We start from the raw sequence: 26,302 nt of genomic DNA on the forward strand, positions 1-26,302 counted from the left end.
TCCAAAAAAAGTTAAAAAACAAAACAACTGGACTTTTTTCCCAAGTTTGAAGACATTTCGCTTCCCATCCAGAAAGCTTTCTCAATTCAAATGTCTGGAGTAGTGTGGAGCTCCAAGCTTTATATTATTGCCCAAAAAAGCCTTTTTAAGGCTTAGATAACATGTAAATTAAACTGAAACTGGTCCGCCCCTTAGCAATGGGGACTGGTTAGGGTCAGTAGCGCCTTGGTTAGGGACAGCAGAGTCTTGTCCTGAGGAGGTAGCTCTCCTGTGTTGAGCCGTGCGTCTGTGGAGAGGTTGTTTGGTTTCTCCAGTATAAAGATCAGAACGTTCCTCACTGACTGAACTGCAGACACCACTCCGTTCATCTTAGGTTTGGGGGTTTTGTCCTCAGGATGGACCAGCCTCTGTCTGAGGGTCCTGTTGGGTTTGAAATGTTCTTGGATTTTATGTTTGGAGAAAATCCTCCTGACTTTTTCAGAGACTCCAGCAACATATGGGATGACGATATTTCTGTGTTTGTTCTTCTCACCATTATGTTCTGCAGCGGGTCTTTTGGATTTTCTTGCTGATTTGACAAAAGCCCAGTTAGGGTACCCACAGGTTTGGAGGGCATCTTTGACGTGTTTCTGCTCCATGTGCTTCCCTTCTGTCTTAGTAGGGACATGCTGGGCCCGGTGTTGTAAGGTTCTGATGACAGAAAGTTTGTGCTCCAGTGGGTGGTGTGAGTCAAAAACAAGATACTTGTCTGTGTGAGTCTCTCACACAGTGCGTCCTCACTACTCCAGACATTTGAGTTGTAAAAGCTTTCTGGATGGGAAGCCAAACGTCTTCAAACTTTTGCAAACTCTTTGGACACCTCTGCCTCGCAGACTCCAGCTAGTCCTTCATTTGGCCACCAGATGGCGACAAACATTTGCCCTCTAAACAAGCAAAATACATTTTAGTGGCTTTTAGGTTCTCAGATACGCAATAATTCTTCAGTTATTCCCTAAAAACACAGGAAGTGCGTCAGGAACTTTAAAGTGCAACTGTTCACACTCTGATTGAAGACCCCGGCCCCTCTGCAGCAGGATGAGAAAGAGCTGCTGCTTCCTGCAGTGATTTATCGCAGCGTTTTACTGCAGCAGATAAGCTGTCATTGTTAAACTGATCCTGTTACTTTGTGCAGGAAATTAAACTCTGCCTCAGAGAAGAGAGCTTGTGAACATGAAAGGGCAGCTAAACAGGAAGCTATTATAATACAGATTAAGACTCCATGGAAATGTAGAGATTTAGGGCAATAAAGCAGAAGGTTGAAACTTGATGATGGTCAGATGCCCAGTTTGAGCTCACTGATGTTCATCAACCAACCTGTAGGCCCAGTTTATTGGCATCATACGTGGGAACTTATCATTTAGGACCCAGGTATTTTGTCAGCTTTCAGGACATTACACACTTCAAAGTGTTTCATAAAATAATAACTTGACCTCAAAATGCACAGGCAATAAAATTAAATGCATATGCAGTGCTGTAAAAAAAAATCTCATGTTTATCCTGTTTTGGCTTTTTTGTGACACTGATATGTTTCTGATTATGAAATAAATTAGAATATCAGACAAAGATAACCAGAGTAAAGTCAAAATGTAACTCTATTTACATTTTAACCCCACTATTTACATATTTACATTACATTTATTAAGGGTAAAACAGCTGTGTATGAAAAGATAAACACATCAACCACAAATTCCATTGCTTCAGCTTCACTATCAGCCAGATTACTGTCTACCAGAATAAAAGAGAAAAACCCGTTAAATAGCACCCATGTGACAACATGAAGTAGGACAAAAGATCACATCTGAGAAAATTCAAGAATAAATGACTTATTTGCATTTATCTGCCCAGAAAGGGTTACAATGTTAAGGTTTTAAGTCAACTGGACTTCTGTTCTGAAGATGAAGACGTTTCGCTTGCCATCCAGGAAGCTTTCTCTGTTCAAAATGTGTGGAGTCGTGTGGAGTTCCCAGCTTTATAGACCTGCAGGCCTCATTAGAGCTTTGATTCACCTGTAGATTCACCTGGAACTGATCCCCCCAACAATGGAGTTAGGCTCCTCGTTAGCCTGGCTCACAGGAGGAATGATGTGGTTACATGTATGGAGGTGAGAAGTTGTTTTATTTTTTAATCTTTTTTGGATTGATCATGACCTGGATGACTGAGAATCTTCACCAACATCTGACTGAGATGCCGTGGCATGACCTAAAGCAGGCCTTATGCTCCAAAATGTTCTGCTTTGACTAAAATAAAACAATTCTGCAAAATTCCTCTACAGCGATGCTAAAAACTAATTGCCAATCATCATAAACTATTTATGGCAGCTTTTGCTGCCAAAGGAGGTAGACCAGTCATCAGGTTTAAGGGCATTTGCTTTCTCACATGAAGCCATGTTGATTTGGATAAATTTTTTCATTTTTTTGCACTGATGCATGAAACCATCCATGTAAAACTGTTTCCAGCATTTTGTAATCAGAAAAGCGTTAGACTCCCCCAAAGTCACTGTTTTGATGGCTGTTGGGCTATTTATGGTCTGTTTGTTAAAATATGGAATAATCCTTATTGCAAGAGTCGGTCAGATATGTTCAGTGTTTTTCAATGATGCTGTTTCTGAGTATGTTCCTTTGACCTAAGGTTGGTGAGAAATACTTTTTTTTTCACAAAAGGTTCTCCAGCAATGACTCAAAAGCTAACAGGACTGTGGAAACATAACCTAACGGGACAAAGCTGCATAAAAAGGCAAAGAACATATCACAATAGTATTTATCATGGAGAATAATACCAGCTTGCCATGTCTCCACATGACATATATAATGTGGAAGAAAAAAGGCTTCACATTTTAAAATGCAGGCATTTTTACCTCTCTAAGTGAGCTTCATGAATTAGCCATAAAATAAACTTTGAACTAATCAAACACTCTTCTGTTCTCAGGAACATGAACCATCAGTTTTTGTCTGTTTGTGTGTCTGAAGCTGACTGAAAGCAACACAAACGCTCTTAGAATGATGTAAACTGCAGACGGGGATCACCTGCACAGGTGCATGGAGTTGCTTAAAGCATCAATCTGCATCCTGCAGGGACATCGGCCTCATCAGCGCTCAGACAGCACACGGCTTCACAGCCCAGATGTCCTTCGCTGTCACCGGGAGCGGTCGGATCAGATCAGACCAGATGAAGCCGCTTTCAGCGCTTGTTGTCTGTTTGGGTCATCTCTGTGGACTGGTGCTGATTAACCCGGATGTTATCGGCAGCAGAACCAGAACCAGAACCACCAGCCTTTGTTCTGCTCAGGCTGGCTGTGGGGAGTGGTGTGAAACGTCTGTGCAGCAGCTCACCTGGTTCCAGTCTACATGGTTTTTTTTTAATCACCATTTTGTTTTAGACTTTCTCTGCTCGTCATTTCAAATATTTCTACATCACTGGTTTAAAACCGGACTGGACAGCAAGCTGACTTTAATAATCTGGGAGTGGTGGTCTAGGGGTTGGCGAGCCGGGCGTTTGCAACGGTTGCAGGTTCAAAACTCACGCTGTCACTCTGGGTCCTTGAGGAAAAACGTTGAACACAGATCTTCATGTGTGTGGAGGGATGGGTTAAAGGCAGAGACACATTTCTCTCTGGACTACAAAGGGGAATATTTATTTATGTATTTTATAATAAGTAGGTTTGTTTTTTTTTTTACATATTTTTAAATGTATTTTATGTCAACATGTTATATTTTGTTTGTTTTTATTCTTACTTAAGGCACAATAACTATTGATTACCCTTTTATTACCCCAGATTTTGCAGCAAAAGCGTGCATTTATTTAAAAAATAAATAAAAGAAGCAATAAGTAAAAATAAACAAATAACAAATTCTCTGTCAATATGTATCTTTTTATTTATCCTAAGAACTCTTCTAAGTGCCCTATCATAACTTATTACATATTATAAACCATGAACATTTTTATTAATGACTTTTTTTGCAGGAACATTGAATCCTTCAGACGTCAGAGCTTTGTCAGGAATCAGTGAGGAGGACGCCTGGTGCTGCAGCTACTTTGCATCACCTCCTTATAAAAATTAATTGGCTTTCATTTTTTTCCACCAGGGGCCTCCTTGGACTCCAACAGAGCCAATTACAGACACGGGCCCAAACACGTGCCAGGGGAGGCTCGCCTCGCGTAGATCGCATCCGCAGACATTTGGAGCAGAAGCCTGCAGATTTCTTTATTTCTCTGTGAATATATAAGTCATCTGGACTCTTTATTGGTAGAATCAACCAGGCAGGAAAACAATCGCCTCCATGCAGCGGACCCTGCCCTCCCCTCTTGTGTCTGGGAGGACGGTTCTGCGCGCTGGGAGAAGGATGGGAGCGAGCAGGAGGAGAGGAGGAGAAGAGGGGGAGGTACCTCCGTGCAGGAAGGATGCTGTGTAGTAGAAAGAGAAGGGGGCGGAAGGGGGAGGACTGAGCAGCTCCCCTGTCACACTACGTCAGTGGCCATCACAGGAGCGCACAGGAGCCTCTTTCTGCCGAAGGATCCGGGTGACTCCCTGCACCGAGATTATCCCTGTCACCCTAAAATGCGCTGACCTTCTAACTCCCAAAGGTAAGATCCTTTAACCCCCTGTTTCACAGTTTTCACCCCGCCTCCCCCCACCCCATTTTGTGTTGCACTGCATCCGCTCATGTTCGGCGCTGTGACCATTTCAGAGCCCAAACTGTGCGTTCACGTCCGTCTCTGCTTAAAGATGGTGCTTCGTTACGCGGTGACCCTTAAACCAGACGAATGAAGATAATTCATAATAAAGGACAAAGGAAGATAGATATATGGCTTATAGATATGAAATGTATCGAAATGGTGCAGGAGGTGTTTCTGTGTGCATTTTACTGCCAGATGCGCCTTCTGCTCTGGTTCCTGCAGAGAGCTTCTTTGCGCTAAGAGCAATCCCCGTCTCCCATCGCGGCGCAGAGGGAAACGGCTTGGAGGTTACATTCTGTTCTGTTTAGTCCTTGTAAGAGGCGCACACCGTCAGCCACAGATGAATAAACCCATGTTCGCTAATTAGCGCTGGGATTGGCACCAATGCCCTTGCCTCCCCCTCGTCTCCTCCTTTCAAATGCACGGTTGTAAATTGCGCCTCGGGTTCAACTTCCTCTGAGATCAAATCTCTACAATGTCAGATTATCTGCTGTATTATTTGCTGTGCGTGGCGAGGTTAGTTTAAACGATCCTTGGAGGTGTCGTGCGTCGTGCGCCAAAATGACCTTGTGGAAACCCAGCGGGGAGGATAAGATGGAGAACGAGCGATGAGCAAATTTTGGGCTTATTTCTGGTTTTCTCTGTTTGCTGCTGTTGAACCCCGTGGTGCTACGTGGACTTTTCCCCAGAAGGTGCTGTTTATCTTTGGATGATCTGCGGTGAAGGCAGAGTGTACAGCCTCAGATGTGCCGAGTGATTAATTCATGATCTGTCCTCAGCATGTGATGCATTTTACAACTTTGCATGTCTGATGCCCGGTCCCTGTGTGGCAGCCATCACTGCAGCTCCATCAGCCTCTGGGGATGAGACGCTGCAGTGTTCTGGTACCATGCAGGTTATGTGGCGGAACATTTTATTTATTCTTTTGCAGACTGTCTATTTCATGGAGAACTTCTTCTTATTGGAACCAAAAGACTCGAAGAACCTTTGTCCAACCTTCAGGGAATCATTTTGTCCTCTTTTCTGTTTTTTTTTATGCATCCATCGTTGGTCTTTTGGACCTAGAAGTTTGGGTGTTTCCTCTCATTCTGGAACAGGAGGCCTGATGCATTAACCCTCCATGGTCTTTATTGGAATTGTTTTGCTGAGTTGTCATTGAAGAATTCAGTGTAGCTGCAGATTTGGTGCAAGCTGTAAAACTGAACCTTAAAAACTAGCCTGGTCTTCTCTGTTGAGTTAAAAATCGAGCTGCGCAGCATATAATATAATATAATCCCAGTTATCAACACGTGTCATTGTGTGCGATGTAGCAAAGGCCTGTTTGGGTGTTATTTTTGGTAGGCTGTAATATTTTAGCCTTCAAACTCTGCTTGACCACCATGCCTCTGCCCACCTGGATGGATCTGACTCTCCCTTGTCTGCTCAGGGTCCAGATCTTATTGGCCAAGACCTACAGGTCAGAGAAAAGTGGTGGGAACGTCGTAATGATGTTAGTGACTCTGTTTTACTAGGACACATCATTTCCTAATCACATTTCTGCAAAAAAGTGCTAATGTTAAACAACAAAGAACCCTTAGATTCTCTTTAAAAGATTACAAGAAGCTCTGACTACTCGGAAGAGAATCGTAAAGCTCTTCACCTCGCATTAGCCTCCTGAATGGAAACCTCAAGACTGAGGCCAGTTAGCTAACACAGTTAGCTGTGTTAGTGGCTAACTATTAAGAGACTGGTGCTCCAAATGTACCCATGTGATCAAATGAACATAAGCTGATTGGCTAAAAGCTGCTCGACGCTGAGCGCTTTGGCCTGAGTCACCAGACGACACCATGGTCTGTGTCAGACATTTGCAGGTTAATTTCTGCATCTGAATTCTTGCAAGTGATTTTTTTGTTGCTGAATTTATTGTAAAAAAATGAATAAAAAAAATCACATTCACAATTGCACTGGATAAAAAGTCCAGTTTTATAAATTCAATGTCTAAAAAAAAGTCTGATTCTAATGAGACCATATTTCTTTCAAAATGACCTTTATGCTAACTGATTAATCTAATTTGCCCTTTTAGTTCTGAGTGTGGCACCCATGGTTGTTTGCTCTCTGTGATACTCTGGCCAAGGTGTAACTCCCAGATGAACGCTTGTGATCCTCCAACACCGTGCAAGGAAAAGCAGAAACAGACGAAGGATTGCTGGATTTTGTGAACATAATGATGTGGTGGGATGGAATCATTCCTGGCTTTAGTGATCAGTTTGATAGAATCTGATTAAGTCCCCAGTTTTATGTATGTTGGGTCAAGAAGAAAAGTTCTGGCTCCGTTTGGTTCAGCTTGCAGAATATTCTTCAGAACTTCAGACACTGGAAGCCATCCAGTTTATTATATTAAGGATAGCTAAGAACTGCTATATATAAGTGATTTATTGCATAAGTATATGATGTTTTTGTGCTCTCAGGTAGAGAGGGCAGTGGTTATTTATGTCTTACGTGATGGAAGTGCAGCTATAATGGGTTGTTTAATGTCGTCTGCCAAAACCACAGAGTTTAAATGTTATTTATACGCAAACTGGTTGTTCAGGAGAACTAGTTCTCTCCCAAAAGCCCTAGGAGCAAGTTAGAGTGCATACTGTATATATAAATTAAATTGAATTGAAGTGTCATCAACAATATGAAAAACACTTTTAATTGGTCATCATCAGAATCATAAAATGTTATTTTTGTAATTTTAGTTAAGGATCTTCATCCATCTTTATCGCAACAGTGACTTTGAAGAGTGCTGTAAATATATCTACTGATCATCATAGGTTTCAGTTCAGCTTTATAATGTTTGTTTTGTAATGTATTTTTTACTGAATTTCTTTCTATTTTTTTAAATAATGATGTTTCTGTCCAGTAACCTTAACCTGTTCTTTGGTATCCAGCAACGACCTTCTGTAATCTGGAGAATACTTAGAATAAAATTTGGACTGGCTTGGAGAACTGGAGCCGGTCCACAAACAGGCAGAAAGCAAACAAAGATTTATTCACATTATACAGTATGTTTGGTGAAAGTCTTTTTTGTTTCTTTGGGTGAGGAGAGCAGGTGTGTTTTCCTGTTGAATGTTGAATTTCTCATGATTTATACTTAATTCCAGAAAACGCTTGTTCATCTCGCCCAACCCAACCTTTCAGAAAACTCTTCAGCTTAATCTTCTGCAAAGAGACTTGTTTTCCCTGATTGTTACGTTTCAGTAAGACTCCTGATGTGTAATTACATTTATTATGGTGTCTAAACTTAATGAAAATCATTCTATTCTGGTTCGCCTTTGGTTGTTTTAGAGTCACCAAACAGTTATCGCCTTTCAGCGTCTTTCAACATGGTACGTCTTCTATTTTACACGGTTTTCCAGATCTTCTTCTCTTCTCCTTCCAAGCAGGCAGCGTGCTTCACAACACTAGAAATAATTAATGCATTATCCACCTCGCTTAGATGATTGTTTAATAAGTCAAGTTTAGAGGCAAATTCAGAACCAAACCTTTTCTATCCGGCAAACTCTGAACAAAGTGTCTGCAGTTGAGCCAGAACCGGCGGATTCATCCTCCTGTTCTGCATCGACTCTGTTCCTGAGTAAAATCTTTGCAGTGTTTATTTTTGTTAATTGCATTAATTTTCCCCATAATAGTCCCTCTATCTGCATTAAGGTTCTCTCTTGGGTAAAGGATCTGTACCATCCTGTTCCCCCTGCATTTAAATTAACTATTAGATTCTCATGTATTTAAAAAAGTTAAGTTGTTGTTAGTATCCTGTTAATTGTTCTTTATCACACGTTTAAAGAAAGATTTCTGCTCCGTTAACGATCATTAATGACTCTGTAGGTCCTGGCCCGTGTCCCAGCCTGAAACACAGTATTTTCATTGAAAACCAGCAGCTGCAGCAGCAGTTGCTCTGTTTGGTGTTCCTATTTTCTGCCTGCTGCCCTGCTGATTGGGCCGCGCTCCCGTCTGTCCTCAGAGATTAGCCCCGTCACATGATCCGGCTCGCAGTGATGGAGTCGGGTACAGTGGCGGAACATCTTAGAACAAGCTGTAGCGCCGTGGAGGACGGCTGCGCACCTCCACCGCTCCATCTGGGGGAGTTTGTCGACAGCAGCCATTAATGCAGCTGCGTGAACGTTTAGGTGGCTTTTAGGGACTGAAGCGTTTCATTCCTGCTTCTGGAGACATCTGTTTGGACCTGGTCCCTGCTCTGCCATGGAGATGCTGCAAGGCAGAGAAATAATCAATGGCCTTTTCTGTCAACTGCAGATGAAGGAGGGTTGAAGCAGCAATTAGTGTCGAGCGCACCATAAATAACTCACAGTGCATCGTGTTTCTGCCAGAGGTATCTTCGTGCTGTCTTCTGGCATAGGAGAAAAACGCTCAAGACTGATGTCAGGAGGCTGTTTTAAGGGATTACTGGACTACTTAAATGAACTTTTACTGTATTTTGGGGCAGAATTTGCAGCAGTAACTCTTATCTGTTAGATGAAATTGACCCTTTCCTAGATATTAACTGTTTGTTATCTGTATTTCACATAAATAGCTCTGATGCTCTTACTGGCAATTATCAAAATTCACACAACCCTGAAAAACATTGCACATTGCACCTAGACGTGCTACAGCAGAGATCCTGCAGAGTGCATGGTGAGATACACATCATAAATTAGTCTTTCACAGGTTTTATAATCAGCTCCTTTTAATCCCTGCAGAAGTTTCTGGGTGTCAGGAAGATTTTAGACCCTCTGTTGAAGTAGCAGAACAATCCATTTGATTACTCAGTTCCTTTGGGTCTAAACAAGCAGGGATGTCAACGTTAGTGAGGTTTGGAGAGACAGATCGGATTGTTGCAATCGCTCCAAGCTACATAGTCTTCTGCAGAAGTATCCATAAAAGTTCAACTTGTCTACAGCTTTTATTTTCAAATGAAGCTACAGACGGGAGGCAGTTGGTAGCTCTGTTGCCTTGGAGCAAGACGGGTTCAGCTTTCGGGTCTTTCTGCATGGAGTTTGCATGTCCTCCCTGTGCATGTCCACAGGTCCACCTTTCAACAGAACTATGGCCCTACGAGGGTGAAAACTGTCTTTACTGTGTACTGACTGGGGAGCTTTGTGCAAGCTGAACAACTGTGGGAAACATTCAAGGTGTATAAATAGGTTATCAAGGCCCTGTTAGCTCATTACAGATGTGCATGGAGGATACTTTCCCCCCACTCAGAAAAGGGATGAGCATCTGCAGGAGGAGGTGTTCTCAAAATGTGCAAAAACATCTCATTAGACTACAGAGTAAATCCAGAGAGCTAAACATCTGAGGACGTCTGGATGTCATGCCTTCTATCAAAGCATCACCATGTTTGGCTGTGCTGGTAAAGAAGCACATATCTCATCATTATTTGCATCTTTGCTCAAATAGTTTTACGCAGCCTGTAAAGAAGTCTCTCGTAAATGTACCCATTAGCCAGAAAGCTAACTTTCACTAGTAGCTCTACTGCCTGATGTATGTTGGTGTAAAAATAGCTTTATCACTTTATTATAGAAATCTAGCTCTTTCGTTTGTGATTTATTGATTTTAGCAGCATTATAGACAAACAAATAATTAGCTGCATAACAGCTCCCATAGCAATTAGCCTGTGGCGACATTACTCTGTTAGTGAGAGCTAATGGACCCCAATGAGAAAGTGACGTGTCCTGCAGAATGTTTAAATGCTTCCCTCAGCTGCCTGACTCCTGTTCAGCCTGTTTAGCAGAGACCAAAGCCAAAATGGACGCGGGGGCCTGACGTCACGGTGTTTGACACGCCGTCGCCAGCCGACTTGTTGCCACCGTGGATGCGTAGCGGCAGAGTGGCGATGTGATTCATGTTAGGCCGCAGATTCTCCCAGAGGAGACCAGTGTGCAGAGGTGTAGCTGTGACCTGACTGAGCTGAAAACAGCCAATCATCACAGCCGCCTCTCTGGTTGCCGTTGTGTCTGCAGCTCTGGATTGGATCCGAGGACACGCAGGAATGTCACTCAGCTGGAAGAGCCGTCGCTTGCTGCACGACTTTGTGCAGATGTCACAGCGCGGTCAGACGACGGAGGATGAACTGGAGCGAGGCGGGTTTATTGCAACAATGCATCACTGCTGGGAGCAGGGGGGGGGGGGGTCGACTCCATGTTCACACCTCCGTCCTTGTGGCTAGAAAAAAACCACAAGGACTTATTGAAGCATCTGAAGAAATCACTCATGCAGCATCAGCAGGAGCTCTGGGTGACGAGAGAAAACAGAGAACAGGTTGAATAAGATGGATGAGAGGAAGGAAAAATTCATAAAGAAGACTTAAAAAAGGCAGGATGAGGAGGGAGTGTCTGCAGCCGTTTCCCTTTGCACGAATAGACTGGATGTAAACGACTTTATCAGTGGCATTTTGCACAGGCCTTGCACTGCAAAAAGGGAACTAAAAGTAAGTAAAATCCTCTTGAAATGAGTATATTTTTCCTTGATTTGAGCAGCTAAATAAGACTATTTGCCAATGGAATTTTTGCACTTAAAATAGAAACAACTCGTCTCCATTGTCTTATTTCAAGTGCAGGATTATCTAATTATCTTATTTTAGGGGTAAAAATACTCGTTCCATTGGCAAATAGTCTTATTTAGCTGCTCAAATCAAAGGAAAATATACTAATTTTAAGAAAATCTTTACCTACTTTTAGTTCCCTTTTTGCAGTGTGTAATTTGAGGTTAACAGCGCTGTGAAGAAGAATTTAAACCCTAAGCCTAAACAGCTTAACAATAAAAGTTTGATGACATGAAGTAGGCTAAAGGAGCTCAAAATGCAACACATTATGTCCCGATCTAAAAGAAAAACAAGAACCAATGAACAAAGTCACTGACTTTAATCAGTGTTGAAAGGATTGAAAAGGCATGTCTAAAGCTCGAGGACTCCAGAGAAGCCCACGGAGAGACATTGTCCACAAATGTAGAAAACACAGAACAGTGGGGAAGCTTCCCAGGAGAGGTCAAACTACCAAAATGACTCCAAGAGCGCGTCAACGACTCCAGGAGGTCCCAGAAGAACCTTGACCAACATCTAAAGCTCTGCAGGCCTCACTTGCTTCATTTGGAGTCTGTGATGCAACAATTAGAAAGAGTCTTGGAAATATGGAAAAAATGAGGAATTCCAGAAAAAGATTCTCTGCTGACTAAAAGAAACATAAAAAGCTCTATTTATATTTCTCTAAAAAAAACATCTGGATGATCCTCAAGAGTTTAGGGAAAATATTCTGTGGAAGGTGTTCGGTAAAGAAGCTCCTGCTGACCGTCAGACATGGTGATGGTGTGACGGTTCTGCCTGCTTTGCTGCTTCAGGACCTGGACTGATTAATTGATGAAACCATGAATTTTACTCTTCTAACAAACATCCTAAGAAAGGATGTCCAGTCATCGGGTTGTGGCCTATAGTTCAATGCAGCAGGAGAAGAAACTGAAGCACAGGTCCATCTCTCAATGCCCCTAAAAAAACAAACTAAATTCAGGTTTTGGATTTGGCCTAGTCAAAACCTGGACTTAAATCAGATTGGGATGCTGTGACATGAGCTGAAACAGGCTTTTCATGCTCTAAAACCTGAATTAAAAAATCTCTGTAAAGAATAAGGGGTAGAAAGACTCATTATCAGCCATCACACATGCCAGATGGCAGCAGATCCTGCCAAGAGTCTCACTTATCAGGGTTTGGGGGAAATTACTTTTCCACATAGGGTCTGGATCCATTTTTCCCCCTTTTTATGATTAGAATTATAATTTGAAAACTGGATTTGAATTTAGCACTTTAAAAAATGTAAAGTCTGCTATAATTTCAATTTATTATTATTATCTGCCTGCACAGGCCATCTTTGTCTGATATTAACATTTGTTTGATCAGTGTGAGAAAAAAAGCTAAAATGGAAGAACTCTGTAAGGAGGCAGGTACGTCTCCACTGCACCTTCCTGGGATACCTGTTTGTTTTGTCCAATCAGGTTTCAGATCAGTGTCCTGCTCCATCCGGCACATTTCAGGAGGATTCTCACACATCACTGAGCTGTCAGGGGTAATTAGATACATATATTATCACCACTCTTTAAAGATTCAAAATGCTTTATATAAAAAACCTGGAATGTAAGAAAAAACATTCGTAATGAGGTCTTTGAAACCCCCATGAAGTAATCTGAAGCATTAGCCTAACGCATATTCACTATAAATATCTGTCTTTCTTTCTAAACCCTGTTTCTGTAACACCTTTTCAGCGTTATTTTTAGCCAGCAGCACGTGAAGCTGATCAGGACTCCGCCAAGCCTCGGCTTCGTCTTTATGAAGAGTTTCTGCCTGTGAGAAATTAACTCTGCCATCTGCAGCTCAAAAGGAATCACCGCTTCCCCGCCCTTCTGTCCGGGCGCACACACGCCGTGGATGGATGGCGTGAGAGGCAGCTGCGGAAAAACAGGAGGCTGGAGCGAAACCTCTCTGAGGCGGGACAACTGGAGTGACAGCCACAGAAAGATCGTAAAGCATGTAAACAGGCAGCGCAAACACGAGCAGATGGAATACAATACATACAGCCCCAGCTTGATGAAAGACAGTGAAAGTCAAAAAGATAAGAGGAACAGGTTCTTAGATTTCCTCGTTACACTGATGAATACTTGCTTTGAATTTAATTGAAAAGCTTTAAGTGGAAAAATGCTCCAGCATCGTCTCTCTCAGATGCATCTGCTGCTGTTGCAGGTAAACCAGGAAGTGCTGATTGTTTTGGACATTTTCTGGCAGATGAGCATCAGAATGTAATTAATTGTTAATAATATAGCTAAATGAATCTGGTGAAAAACAGAGAACAACATAAAATCACAATAATTCCTGTAAACTTGATATTCTGTAAAACTACCATATTTTTCTGACTATAAGTCGCATTTTTTTCATAGTTTGGCCGATCCTGCTACTTATATTCCGGAACGACTTATAGTCCAAAAAATACGGTACTTCTTATCACGTTAGTGAATCGGTCCAGCACTATTTCCATCGTGCAAGAAGATGTGGAGTTGGTGGAGGTGTGTTCACCTGGAGAGCGGAGTGGACTGGAGACGCAACTGTGAAGATGTCCACAAGGAGGGACAGAGCAGACTGGACATCCTGAGGAAGCTTAGGTTCTTCAGGGTTTGCAGCAAGATGCTGCAGATCTGCTACAGGTCCGTCATGGAGAGCAGGATCTCTGACGGAACAACACTGACGGAACCAGGGACATATAGAAGCTCAACAAGCTGATAAGACAGGCTCTGTTCTGTCTGGCAATGTGGCATAAAGAATTGTTGTCTTAATGCTGAAAAGAACCCAACAGATTTTACTGTCACAAGTGGAGCATCACTGCTTTAACCACAGTGCTCCACTTGATTTATTAGAATTTATGCTGGGACTATTTCATGTTCAATGGACACTGAAACAAGAAGGTAGAAGAGGAAAAAACAGAGAAACAGATGAGACAAAATGCCTAAGGGGGGAGAAAAGGTGAAAGAGAAAGAGGAGAGGAAAGGGAGAGAGCAATATAACATCCTCTGAGTCTGCTTCTTCATCTGCAAAGACAGATATAAAAAGAACAGCAGAACCAGTCAATAAATTATTACAGGTGCAAACAACCAATGTCCTAAATGAAAGTGTCTGAGATGTATAATAAAGTTGGGGCCAACTTCACCAGACAGCGGGGCTGGAGATTATGCTTGTTTTGGACATTAGGCTAAAGGCCTCTTTTAAAAGGATGATTACAGCTCCTGACACCAGATCAAATAACCTGACGCAATTAAAGGAACCAATATTTAGTGGGAATAAATATTTTACATTCTCCTAGTCCCTAAAACCTTTGCAAGAATGTTCCAGTGTAGGTCTTGTTTTCTTTCAATTTAAAAACCGAAACTTTGAGGTTGTCTGCTCTGCCTTAATGCAGTGCTTTACACTATAAAAGCTATTTTTTGTAGTAAATCTGCTGATTCTTTAGCTCACCTTGGGCTCCTGTAGATGACAGGGTGAGTGATGTTCTGAAATCAGACCTCACTGCTACAGCATTCACAACGAGGTCAATCTAAGGTAAACCAAACATGCAGCTTCACTTTTTTTTATTTAATTTGGCAAAGCCTTCTTTGAAGAGAAAAACAGCACAGTGCAAAAAGAAAACTAAAAGTGAAATTTTCTTAAAATGAGTGTATTTGTCCTTGATTTGGGCAGACAAGTTTGAATGATCTGCCAATGGAATAAGATTTTTGCACTTAAAACAGGAACAATTCATCTCCATCATTTTATTTGAAGTATATCTAATTATCTTATTTTAGGGGTAAAAATACTCCTTCCACTGGCAGAACATCTTATTTACCTGCTAATTCCAAGCAAATTTACTTACTTTTAGCTCATTTTTGCAGTGCAAAGTAAATATCTATGGGAAGGCATAATTTTGCTCATATTGCCTAAATAAATTGACCCGTGGTTGTAGCTTATTGATTGGATGTGTTCATGGCGCGTAGTTGTTTAAAGCTGATGCTAATGGCTTTATGTTTTATCTCTTTTATTGGTTTATTCTGCCTCATCCATCCTCTCTGGGTGCCTAAATGCCTGTCTGTTTCCCTGCTAAAAGCTGCCCGCCACTAAATGGATAATTTATATCTCTGAAGTAAAGAGTCCTGCCAACACCTGATAAAGAGGAAGAAATCTGTTCTGAACAACTCATTCAAGCAGGGCAGTAAAACGTAGCTGCTAATGCTGAAGGAGATAAAAAAAATTTATGAACTGCAGGTTTTCACTCGTGTTAAATGGTTAAGGCTTCGGTTCTGACTTCAGGTGGGAATGTCCAGTGCTTCTTTTATATAGTTTACCAGATAAGGGCAAAGTATCTCTGGACAACCTGTGATCTCAGCTTCTGATTAGTAATATAGGGTTCTCATCCAGTCCTGTCACTAAATAGAAACGTTCTGCAAAAGGATTTTTCTTCATACTTTCTTCCAGTCGGTGACTTTAAACTCATGGTTTTGTGATATTCAGTCTGCAGAGCAGATTGTCTGCCTGCTCTTTTATTAACCTCTATTTCTTGGTCCCTCTTGAGTAGTCTTCTTTTTTACATGACAGGTTAGGGGGCAGTGACCCAGAAGTGTTTCAGAGGAAGCAGAAATAGTTTCCTTTAGTGCAGGATTCACAACAATCAGATTGAATTCTTACATGCCTACATGAAAGGTTTGTTTTATGTCATTTGCAAACTGTTGTGGTAGTTATTTCCCAAGGTGAAAAGAGAATTAGGATGTAAACTGTCTTATGGTAATTAGTATTTAATTGTTTTGAATCATACCTTACCCCACCATGATTTACAACACCGTCTGCTATGGCGTGATTCCTTCTTTGAGATGGGACAGCAAGGGTCCAGATGGGGAATTAAACGCTGTGCTAGATGTTTGATCAGGTTCACATCAGTTATCTGAAGCTAATAATGGTATATTTTAGCCAAGCAGTCATTGGCACACATAGCTATAGGGTTATAGATTTATGTTAAACACATTTTCTGTAAAGCAAGTGTTTTTGTTGTGGTTTTGGATTGTAAGGACGCACAGCAATTTCAGTCTTAACTTAATGAAACCTGGAATGCTGGAGCTTTGTTTGCATCCTTGTGTCTTGTTTTGTGATGGATCGGCCGGACCGAAGTGTGAGCAGCAGCCGTCATAATGCTAATCAAATTTAATGAAGATGAAAAGCACTTACAACGTGGAGGAGCAGGGAACCGGCCACTAGGGAGACTGACAGGAGGTTTTTAATAGAGGGTAAGAGCAGAGAGGAAAGCAGGAGGGCAGGTGAAGGCAATCAAATCATTATGGGTGACGGGTGAAAGCAATGAAGGAGTAGAGCTGTGGGAGATGAACAATGATGACACGGCAGACAGGGGGGAAACAGATATCTAACAGAAACAAGATTAGAAAAGGATAAAGAATGAACTAACAGAATCTACAAACTAAATTGTAAGATGGAGAACAAATAAACTCTGAAGGATGTGGAAGGTGAAGCCTGTTAAGGTCATTGTTTCAATGTCTGAATGCAATGCTGGTCAGAAACGGTGGTCATATTATCTCTCCTGAGACCCAGGACACACAAAACTAATGAATGGAAAGATTCTGCTGTTTTACTTTTTCTTATATCAAAGATATAATAAAATATGTCTCAGTAAAAATAATAAATAAATATACAATAGTAACAACAGTTCATCAATCACAGTTCGACTAAAACAATCATATTAAAACCATACAAGTCAACCTTTATAAATAGAATCATTTGAAACACCACTGCCCTCTCAGTTTGCTGCTGTAGAACATAAGAGACCATAGATGTGGCTACCTACATGTCCTGGCACTTCTCCCGTTAATATTCTCATGAAAAATCTCTCTGAAAAATCAGATTTACAATGAAAACACCTGTTTATCTTTATTCTACCAGTTTGTGTATCAGAGATGGCTCCCATCTCAAACCCGACAGCTGAGCAGAGCTTCTCTGGCCTCCATTGACTGAAAACCTGCCTCCTCTTCCTACACATCCACAAACACTTGACTGACAGCCTGGACCTAAACTAATTACGCCGCAGCTCCTGCTCTCCAGTGAGCGAAGGAAGACCTGCTTTAGTTTGTTAATACTTCACAACTTCATCAGTGACTTCCCACGTCAATTAATAACCCACATGCTTTCAAATGACATCAGTAAATGTTCATTTTGTTGCTGTGTTGCAAGTTTAACAAAGTTTCAGTTGTTCTGAATTGGCTCAGCATCTGCTGTCCAGGTGAAGCCGGCGTGCTGGGATGACGCCGACTTCACCTGCGGTGCCATTTCAGCACCGCAGTTTTGTGAACAGCGACGGCGGTACAGTGACACAGAGAGAGAAGCTAACCGTTTTACTGACACGTGTTACCGCTGCTAAACACAGATAAAGACCTATCCACGCCTTCCTGTGGAAAAAAAAACACTTTTATATTCATGAGCGCTGCAGTTTGTTACACAAATTGTTTTAATTGTCAAATTAAAACAATTTGTTTTTAATCCGACACAGGACCGTGTGAACAATTTGTTTAGAATGGTGCAATAAAACTATGTGCAGTTTTATTGCACCATTCTATGTTGTATGGTAGATTTGAATGTCAATCAATCAATCAATCAATCAATCAATTTTATTAGTCAACTGCAATTTGCATTACAATCGAAATTTCAGTTCCAGTACAACCGTCCATCACATACACTTAACAAACATTTTGGGGGAACGATTGACTGAGGCCTTGCGTTGCCAGGAACACACACAGTCGGCCGCTGCTACATGAGCGCTAGCCGTGAGGTGTGTTCCCCAAACTGCCCCAGACCCCGCTTTACACGGGGTCCCTAGGCGCTGCCTTGAAACTCTCGAAGAAAGAGCAACAACATGGGGGAAAGAGGGGAGAGAAAAAAAAGAGACAGATGTTTGCCTATTTATGCTCTCACCTATAAAGAGACAAACAACCGACACAAAAAAACCCTCATAGCACAAAAGCACAAATAAACACAAGACAACATGTATGCAGAAGGTAAACATTTGAGACCTGTCGCGTGTGTGTAATTCATCAGTTTTATGAGTATCAGTTATGCGTGTGTGTATGGGCGAAAGTGTTTTTCTCCGTGAACACTCTCCAGAGGCCATTGTCCTTGATGTTATCAGCCGGCCCACAGTTCAGAAAGCATCCAGGTGTCAGCGGGGGAGGGGGGTAGCCGGGGGCTTTTCTGGGCACTCCGTCATAACAATCCAGGAGTAGATAGGGAGGGAATCCAAATATGTTATTTGTTATGAGACAAGCTGCACTGCCTTTCCTGTCAGCTTTTAAGTCTTTTGCTGGCTCCACATAAATCCAATTTTCCAAATTATTGGGCTTTTTCGCGCTTCACTCCCAGATTTTATCCCATCTCCCCTTGAGTTCAACCCCAAAGTCAGTCTGCGTTCCAGCGCAGCCAGCTTTTCGGCTTGGCTCCATTCACCTGCCAGGTTTGTCCGTTCACAGCCAGAGTGAGCGCGTCATGCAGCCGGCAGCCTGATCAAGGCCAAATGGCTCCGACATCCGCTGTATTTGCCGATACTTCAAAAATCCACAAAAACCAATAAGTAGAGATCCCAGTATCCTTAATCCAATGTGAAAATTTCAAACGTCCAGGAATGACAAGGTCGAAAGACACACCGTTTTCCTCCAGGAATTTAGGGTGTATCTCACAAAATAAGTCAAATCAGGACCAGACGGGTCCCCCTTCCGTTGCCTACCCGTCGAAAAAAATTTATCAATAGTATTGAGAGACCAGCTTACCAGATCCATGTTTTTCAGAGTTCGGTTGATATGAAGAAAGTGCTCAGAAGACAAGACATAGCAAAGCAAAGCAGGATAGGGGGGGGGGGGGGGGGGTAAAAGCTGCAGAGAGAGAAAGACACGACCGACCTCGGAGAGAGACAGTGAGAGTGGTGGTGGTCTCTAACCCTAATGATACGACCAATGTTAAAAGGCTTGCCTCTGTCAGCAGCTCGTTCATTTCTCTGTTTTTAGAGGCTGTAAAGACACATCGTCCCCAGTAGATATTAACGAATGAGTTATTTCTAAAACAACATCCATTGTTCTGCCATGGCTTTACCAGGCGCTCTTTTGTCAGCACTTTGTTGCGTGTGCGTGCTTGTGTGCAGTTGTGTCCTGAGATTGTGTTTCCCATCCCTTCGGATTCATCTTTGCTCAGTAGAAGAAAATTACATTACATAATGAAATCTTTCATCAGCTGCCAGCAACAGTTTTTACTCGGTCCCTCAGCCTAACTGCTATTGCATTATCAACTCACACTCCATTAGAGATGTCAGAAGCATTTAGAAAACTGCTCTGTTTCACACAAAACTTTTGCTTTGTACACTTTAATCACTCCGTCATGTCCTAAAAAGCAGTGCCGGTTAGAATGGAATAGAAAGACACTTTATTATCCTACGATGGGGAAATTCAGGATAGTTTTAGACCAGGAGTCACCAACATGGGGCCCGTGGGCACCAGGTATAGATGCTATGGTAGTTTTAAAGTTAGACAACATGTCCAGTAAATGTCAAACCATTTGTATTTCACGGCTAAGCAGGTTTAATGGGACTCACAGGCCCCTGGCGGCTGCTAACTCGCTCTCTTTCTTTGCTTTTCTGCAGGTTTGGTGTCTGAGTGGCGACCAGCAGCAGTGCAGGGAGCTGTCCAGGGTCCTGCTTGGATCAGTCCGCAGAAATCCCCAGCGCACACCCATGTGCTGATCTCCCCCGTTCTCTGCAGCGTCTCTCCACCACCTCCGAGCATCCAAGATGGACGACGACGGGCGCTACCGAGATGGCCGCTCAGACTTCATCCGCGGCGCCAAAGACATTGCCAAAGTTGCCAAGAAGCAGGTGGGCAAGAAGGTAGGACGCGGCGTGGACAAGATGGCGGATGAGTATGTCAAGCGCTCCTACAAGCGCTTTGAAGAGGAAGACGATGACGACGATTATGCAGGTGTGCCGGGCAACGATGGCGGATATTATCGGAACGACAGCCGAGCCAACGATGACGAGGGCCACAGTGACTCCACCGAAGGGCACGACGAAGATGATGAGATTTATGAGGGAGAGTACCAGGGCATTCCACGGGCCGACTCTGGGAAGGCAGGCGGCATGGATGGGCTGGCAGTAGCCGAGGCCCAGCAGTTCAGGGACCTGTCGGCCTTTGAGGGCGAGGTGAAGAAGGATCGGGAGGAGCTGGCCCAGCAGTACGAGACCATCCTGCAGGAGTGTGGCCACGGCAAGTTCCAGTGGACACTCTACTTTGTTCTGGGACTGGCGCTGATGGCGGACGGCGTGGAGATCTTTGTGGTCGGCTTTGTTCTTCCCAGTGCGGAGAAGGACATGTGCCTGTCGGAGCCAAACAAAGGCATGCTGGGTAAGACGACAGCGTTTTGCTTCCAATTAGACTGAAAAAATATGCTTCTAGTGGTGTTCCAGGAAATCCCTTATATCTCTCTGGTCTACTGAGCCTGCCTGCTCTCTATTGACTCTTTATTTTAACTTTAGTGCCTTCTATGGCAGTTTACACTCCCTCTTCACATTTTATCCCCTTGTTATCTACGATAATACCTGTACAGCTCCTCTCCCAGCAATTTTTCAGGTTTACAGCCTGTGAGGCTGCAGCCGTTCAGGACCCAACGAGCCGAACCGCCAGCTTGTTCTAAGTCAAACTCTCTGGCACGCAGGATGATCAGCCTCAGTTCACCTGTTTTATTGTGTGTTTGTTTGATTTCTGGATCTGAGAGGGAGTGTTGGATTTGTCTCTCCTTTGTGTGCGCTGTTTGCCTTCCCCACACTGTGTGCATCATGGCTGGCTCTCTGTTTGCACTGAGTGGAAGCTGAAGACTCCAGGATTGTTTTTCCTACCCTGCGGGTTTATGTTTAATCAGAGTCCAGCACCACATGGTCATCTGTCAGTAGCTGCACAGGAACCAGATGCACATCAAGGATAACAGTTTTGTTCCCTATTGGTCAGTTTGGAAAACATGATTATTTACATCATATAGTATGATAACTCTGTATTGACCTAAATCACCTTTAGGTTATTTTTGTTTTTGCATTACTTTGGTCTTCAATGTGTCTTTTCAAACTACGTTGAACAATCTTTGTCCCTTATGCCATATTTTTTTTTAACCATTGCCTCCCATTCACAGTGTATCTTTAATAGCAAACAGACAAGACATATAACTGCTTTGAGGATTATTGTACAAGCGACGCATGGTGTCCCAGTTGTTACCACTGATGGTCCCAGGTTTGAATCCCAGCCTGGGGTCTTTCTGCGTTGAGTTTGCATGTTCTCCCTGTGCATGTGTGGGTTCTCTACGGTACCCTGGCCTCCTCCCGCCATACAAAAACATGACATGTTAGGTTAACTGGTTACTCCATATTTCCTTTAGGTATGAGTGTGTGCAGGATTGCTTCTGCTGTGTGTCTTTGTGTTTCCCTATGGTTAATTTTCTAAATCTAACAGTGTTGGATTGAATCAGAAAACTCAAACCCTTAGATGCCGGAGGATCCCACAAAACCTGCATTTTCTGAAAAAAAGCAAAGATCAGGAACTCAGGCGCAACATGGAGGTGTGAGCGGCTTTCCCTTGCAGGGAGTAGCCCTCCAGCAGGGGCCTCAGATTAGGGCAATTCTTTTTAATGTTCAAAACGCCTGAGCAGCCCACAGTATTTATAGACCTGAATAGGATGAATTATTCTTTGCATTTACAAAGAAATTTGCATTCACTTAATGACATTTTATTTTTAGAACTCTTTTAGAAAGTGCTTTACCAACAAAAAAAGCCACAAACAGAAAATAATGATACTTACCAGCCTGTGCTGAAAGGATTTTACTAAGAGCAAAGAATACCACTATCATTATCATAATGCATAGCAATACATTAAATCAGAGGTAAAGAAGGGAGTCATTACATTCAGAAAGATGTCACTGGAAACGGAATGTTAAAAAAATAAACTAGCAATATTTAGTTTGAGCTTGTCTTGAAGATCACTAACTCTGCTCCGGGTTCTTGTTTATAAAACTTTGCGTGGATTCCATACTGAAGGTATATGGAGGACTGCATTAAAAAATAAAAATAGAAATAAATACATAAGCATAAAAGAAATGCACAAAATACAGCAAATAATTGTGAGCAGTAATTAAATCACCTCTTGTAATCAGGTTATTTAGTCATTCCTCTTTTTAATAACTTATTTTTCATTATAATTGTCAACTTTATTCATTAATTGCTTAGTTTCTAAATGTATATTTCTGTCTATGTTTTAATATTTTGGTCCTTTTTGTTATTTTCATCACTAACTTTGTGCTGTGGTCTTCAGTTTTTGGGGATGCTCCACAGGACTGGGTATATCAAGACGTATTATAACTGTTTTCCAGGAGGACTTAGAACAGCTGAGGGGGTTCTGCAAGCACAGACAGGGGAAAACTAATTTCAGGAATAGTTTAAAACCAGAAATGGCTTTATGAGCACTTCTGGCCACTCTTTTTTCGTCTTCATCGTACATTTTGTTCTGAGGGGAGCTTTTAACGTCAGTGTTGCTGCTGACGTCCCCACGATGTTTAGATTAAACGTCAGTTCTTGCAGCAATCTGCAGGGGTGGCGAATCGCTAGCGACAGACGATGCCCTGCCCCCTCTAAAGGAAGCAGGGAATACTCATGGGTGGAGGTTTCAGTTAGGAGACATGACCGGCCTCCATCCTCTCCTTCGCTTGTTACGCAACACGTCTGACTCATTGCCGAAGAGGCTTTCTTCTTTTTTTTTGCTCCAACTTCTCTGCATCCTCTGACTTCCTGCTGTTCCCTCCCCTCCCCCCCCACCCTCCTGTGTGCTCCGTCAGCACGCAGTCTAAACGCGGTCTTTAACCCGAAGCTCTCTGCTGGAACCGTGCGTTGTTTGCATGCAACGTCGGCTGCACACAGCGGAGAAGCCTCTGCACATGCGTGAGCTGCATGAACGCTTGCTGAATGTTAACGCCGCTCACAGCAGACAGGCTTTCAGACGATCCCTGAGAGGAGGAACGCACAGAAAAACACGACCGTCTATTTTTAATCGAGAAACGCACGTTTCCGAGGAACATTCAGGGCTGTTTAATGAAGTAAGAAAACTAACAGAGTTCAGAGGGACAGTTTAATGAAATCGTGATGCTCAGTGAGCCGGAGGAAACACACACTGGCTGTCATTGATTTGCCCTTCTTGTGAAGCTGCTGGTTGCCGCTGCCATTGCCAGTTTGTTAGAAATAGATGCATCAGAAGTTCTGCACATACTTCTGGAACAAACCAAAGTTAAATGCTGTTGATGTTTTGGAAATTTCACCATTTCTTATGCTTATTTCTGTCCTTCTGGAGGCCTACTAGCTGTCGTGCATCGCCTGGGTGTAGTCACTGCAGTGAAGATTGGTTTGATTTTCAGGAAAAAGCTGCTGCTGCTGCGTCCATTTGCTGCAGCATTCAGGAACCTTTCTGCGTTTTAATGTTTGCTTGGCCTTTTCGCGGACTCAGTGGGTGAAATCATGGATGAAGGGAAACAGATGGGACGAAGACAAGATGGCAGATCTAACTAGGCCCGTCTGATTTACTGGTTCCTGTGGGACAGGCTGGCGCAAGGAAATTTGATTGGTTGCTTTCACTACCTTGCTATAATTAGCAACAGTTTTTGTAAGTGCCAGTGAGGGTCTGAGTAGAAAAGCTAATTAGGAAACAGCTTGTGTTTAATGTTTATTTTTTATTATTTATTTTATATGTTTTAGAAGCTAAAAAAGGGTTCAGCGGGGCATTAGTTTTATTTACCCAGACCTCTGCCTCCTTTGAATGAATAGAAACTGTATTTTCCCTCAGTTAAAAATCTCTGCATGCAGAACGGAGGAAAGCAGCTATTAATAGAGCTCCCCTCCATCCACACAGACTCAACAGTCCCAGTGCAGTGGTGCACGTTTTTTTTTTTTCCTCTTTCACTTTCACCCCCACACACATCCACATGAATCCACTATCCTCATGCCTGGAGGAGATCTGTCACAGCGTTGACTCGCCGCTGTCCTCCCCTCCCCTTTCTTTTTCTCTCCTTTTACTCTTTTTATGCTCTCATCTCCTCCTCCCACCACTTCCGGTTGAGATGCTCAGCTCAGCACAGATCGTGGCCACTTCTCTTTAACACCTTTTCCAGTTCGTTTCTCCATTTTTTCTGCATCGCTGCTGTTTGGGAAAAGCTTCATTTATGAAATATAATCCCTTAAATTTGTGAAAGGCTCCTTTACAGATTTCTGCTCTACTTCTGTTTTGGGGGTCTAAAATATTCCAGATCGTCGAACAAGTTTGAATATTAGACAAAGATAATCTGAGTAAAGATAAAAAGCTGTTTTCGAACAGTAATTTATTTTATTTAGAGAAAAATCCATTTAAAGCAAGGTGGCACTATGTGAAAATAGCTCCTTTGTTAAATCAAACGCTAACTTAATTTAACTAGGACCCGTCTGCCTACAGAAGTAGGTTAAAATGTCTTAGGAATCATTACATCATGCCATGATCTGAATAACTTCCTGAACAAATGAAAACTAAAGCCACTGACCTCTATTAGTCTGGAAATGGTGACAAGGCTTTTTCTAAGCTTTATGACTTTCAACAAGCTTCAGTGAGAACCATTATCACCCAATTTAATTCAATTCAGTTTAATTTTATTTATATTTCACCAATTCACAACACATGTCAAAGACACAGAAAGCACACATTGATCCATGAGTACTTTCTATGTTAGATGGTAATAGTGGATGATCTGTCTCCCCTGGATGATGTCACAGATAACAGAACGCCAGACCAGGTGTACCTTCTATGAGAAGAAAAAAGAGAGAGAACAAAAAGTTAAAAGATGAAATAACAACAAACAATGCAGATTGGAGAGCAGTAGGAGAACTCAGCAGAGAGAGAGAAATAGACCCTGATGTCCTCCAGCAGCCTAAGCCTATAGCAGCATAACTGCAGAGATAGCTCAGGGTAACATGAGCCACTCTGACTATCAGCTTTGTCAAAAAGGAAAGTTTTAAGATTAGTCTTAAAAGTAGACGGGGTGTCTGCCTCACGGACCAAAACTGGGAGTTGGTTCCACAGGAGAGGATCCTGATAGCTAAAGGATCTGCCTCCCATTCTACTTTTAGAGACTCTAGGAACCACCAGCAGACCTGCAGTCTGAGAGCGAAGTGCTCTGTTAGGAACATACGGGGTAATCAGAGCTCTGATATATGATGGAGCTTGATTATTAAGGGCTTTATAGGTTAGAAGGAGAATTTTAAATTCTATTCTTGATTTAACAGGAAGCCAATGAAGGGAAGCTAAAATTGGAGAAATATGATCCCTCTTGTTGATTTTCATCAGAACTCTTGCTGCAGCATTTTGAATCAGCTGAAGACTTTGAACTGCATTTTGTGGACTTCCTGATAGTAAAGAATTACAATAGTCCAGCCTTGAAGTAACAAATGCATGGACTAGTTTTTCAGCATCACTCCTGGATAGAATGTTTCTAATTTAGGTAATATTCCAGAGTTGAAAAAAGGAAACCCTGGAAACCTGTCAGGCGTCAGGGTTTGTGGTGAAGGACCCTAGTGGCAGCAAGACACAATAATTACTATAATATTTTAATGAATGACTTACAAAAACTACAAGGAACTCATGAACAGTGAGGAAAACAGACAACATGACAATGAAAGAACAAAAACCCAGAACTTAAATACAGCTGGGAGTGAAGGGAAACAGGTGAGTGGCATCTACTAATTAACTGGTGGCGTAGGCTGAGAGAGAACAATTAACTGGGGCAGACAGAAGAGCATAAAGAAACTAACTAGACACTCAATTTATAAATACACACAAAAAGGATAAACAGCTAAAGACGACATGATCCTGGAACGTCACAAAATTAAAACACAAACACCCAAAGATCATGACAACTGGAGGACACATTGAACAGTGGATTATTTGTGGTACCAACCGTACCACAAATAATCCAAG

The 26,302-nt window shown here is 42.3% G+C and overlaps 1 protein-coding gene across 1 annotated transcript in view; it reads left to right on the plus strand.

The window, feature by feature from the left end:
• The first annotated feature begins 4,420 nt into the window (after positions 1-4,420).
• The window catches only part of sv2a (synaptic vesicle glycoprotein 2A), a 44,095-nt gene continuing 22,213 nt past the window's right edge, over positions 4,421-26,302 (plus strand). Inside the window, exons 1-2 of the mRNA XM_036135471.1 lie at positions 4,421-4,620; positions 19,920-20,676. Coding sequence (XP_035991364.1) covers positions 20,067-20,676 — 610 coding nt within the window. The 5' untranslated portion in view covers positions 4,421-4,620; positions 19,920-20,066. The remainder of the gene's footprint in view (positions 4,621-19,919; positions 20,677-26,302) is intronic.

Source organism: Fundulus heteroclitus, chromosome 3 (assembly GCF_011125445.2).
Source record: "Fundulus heteroclitus isolate FHET01 chromosome 3, MU-UCD_Fhet_4.1, whole genome shotgun sequence".
NCBI lineage: Eukaryota > Metazoa > Chordata > Actinopteri > Cyprinodontiformes > Fundulidae > Fundulus > Fundulus heteroclitus.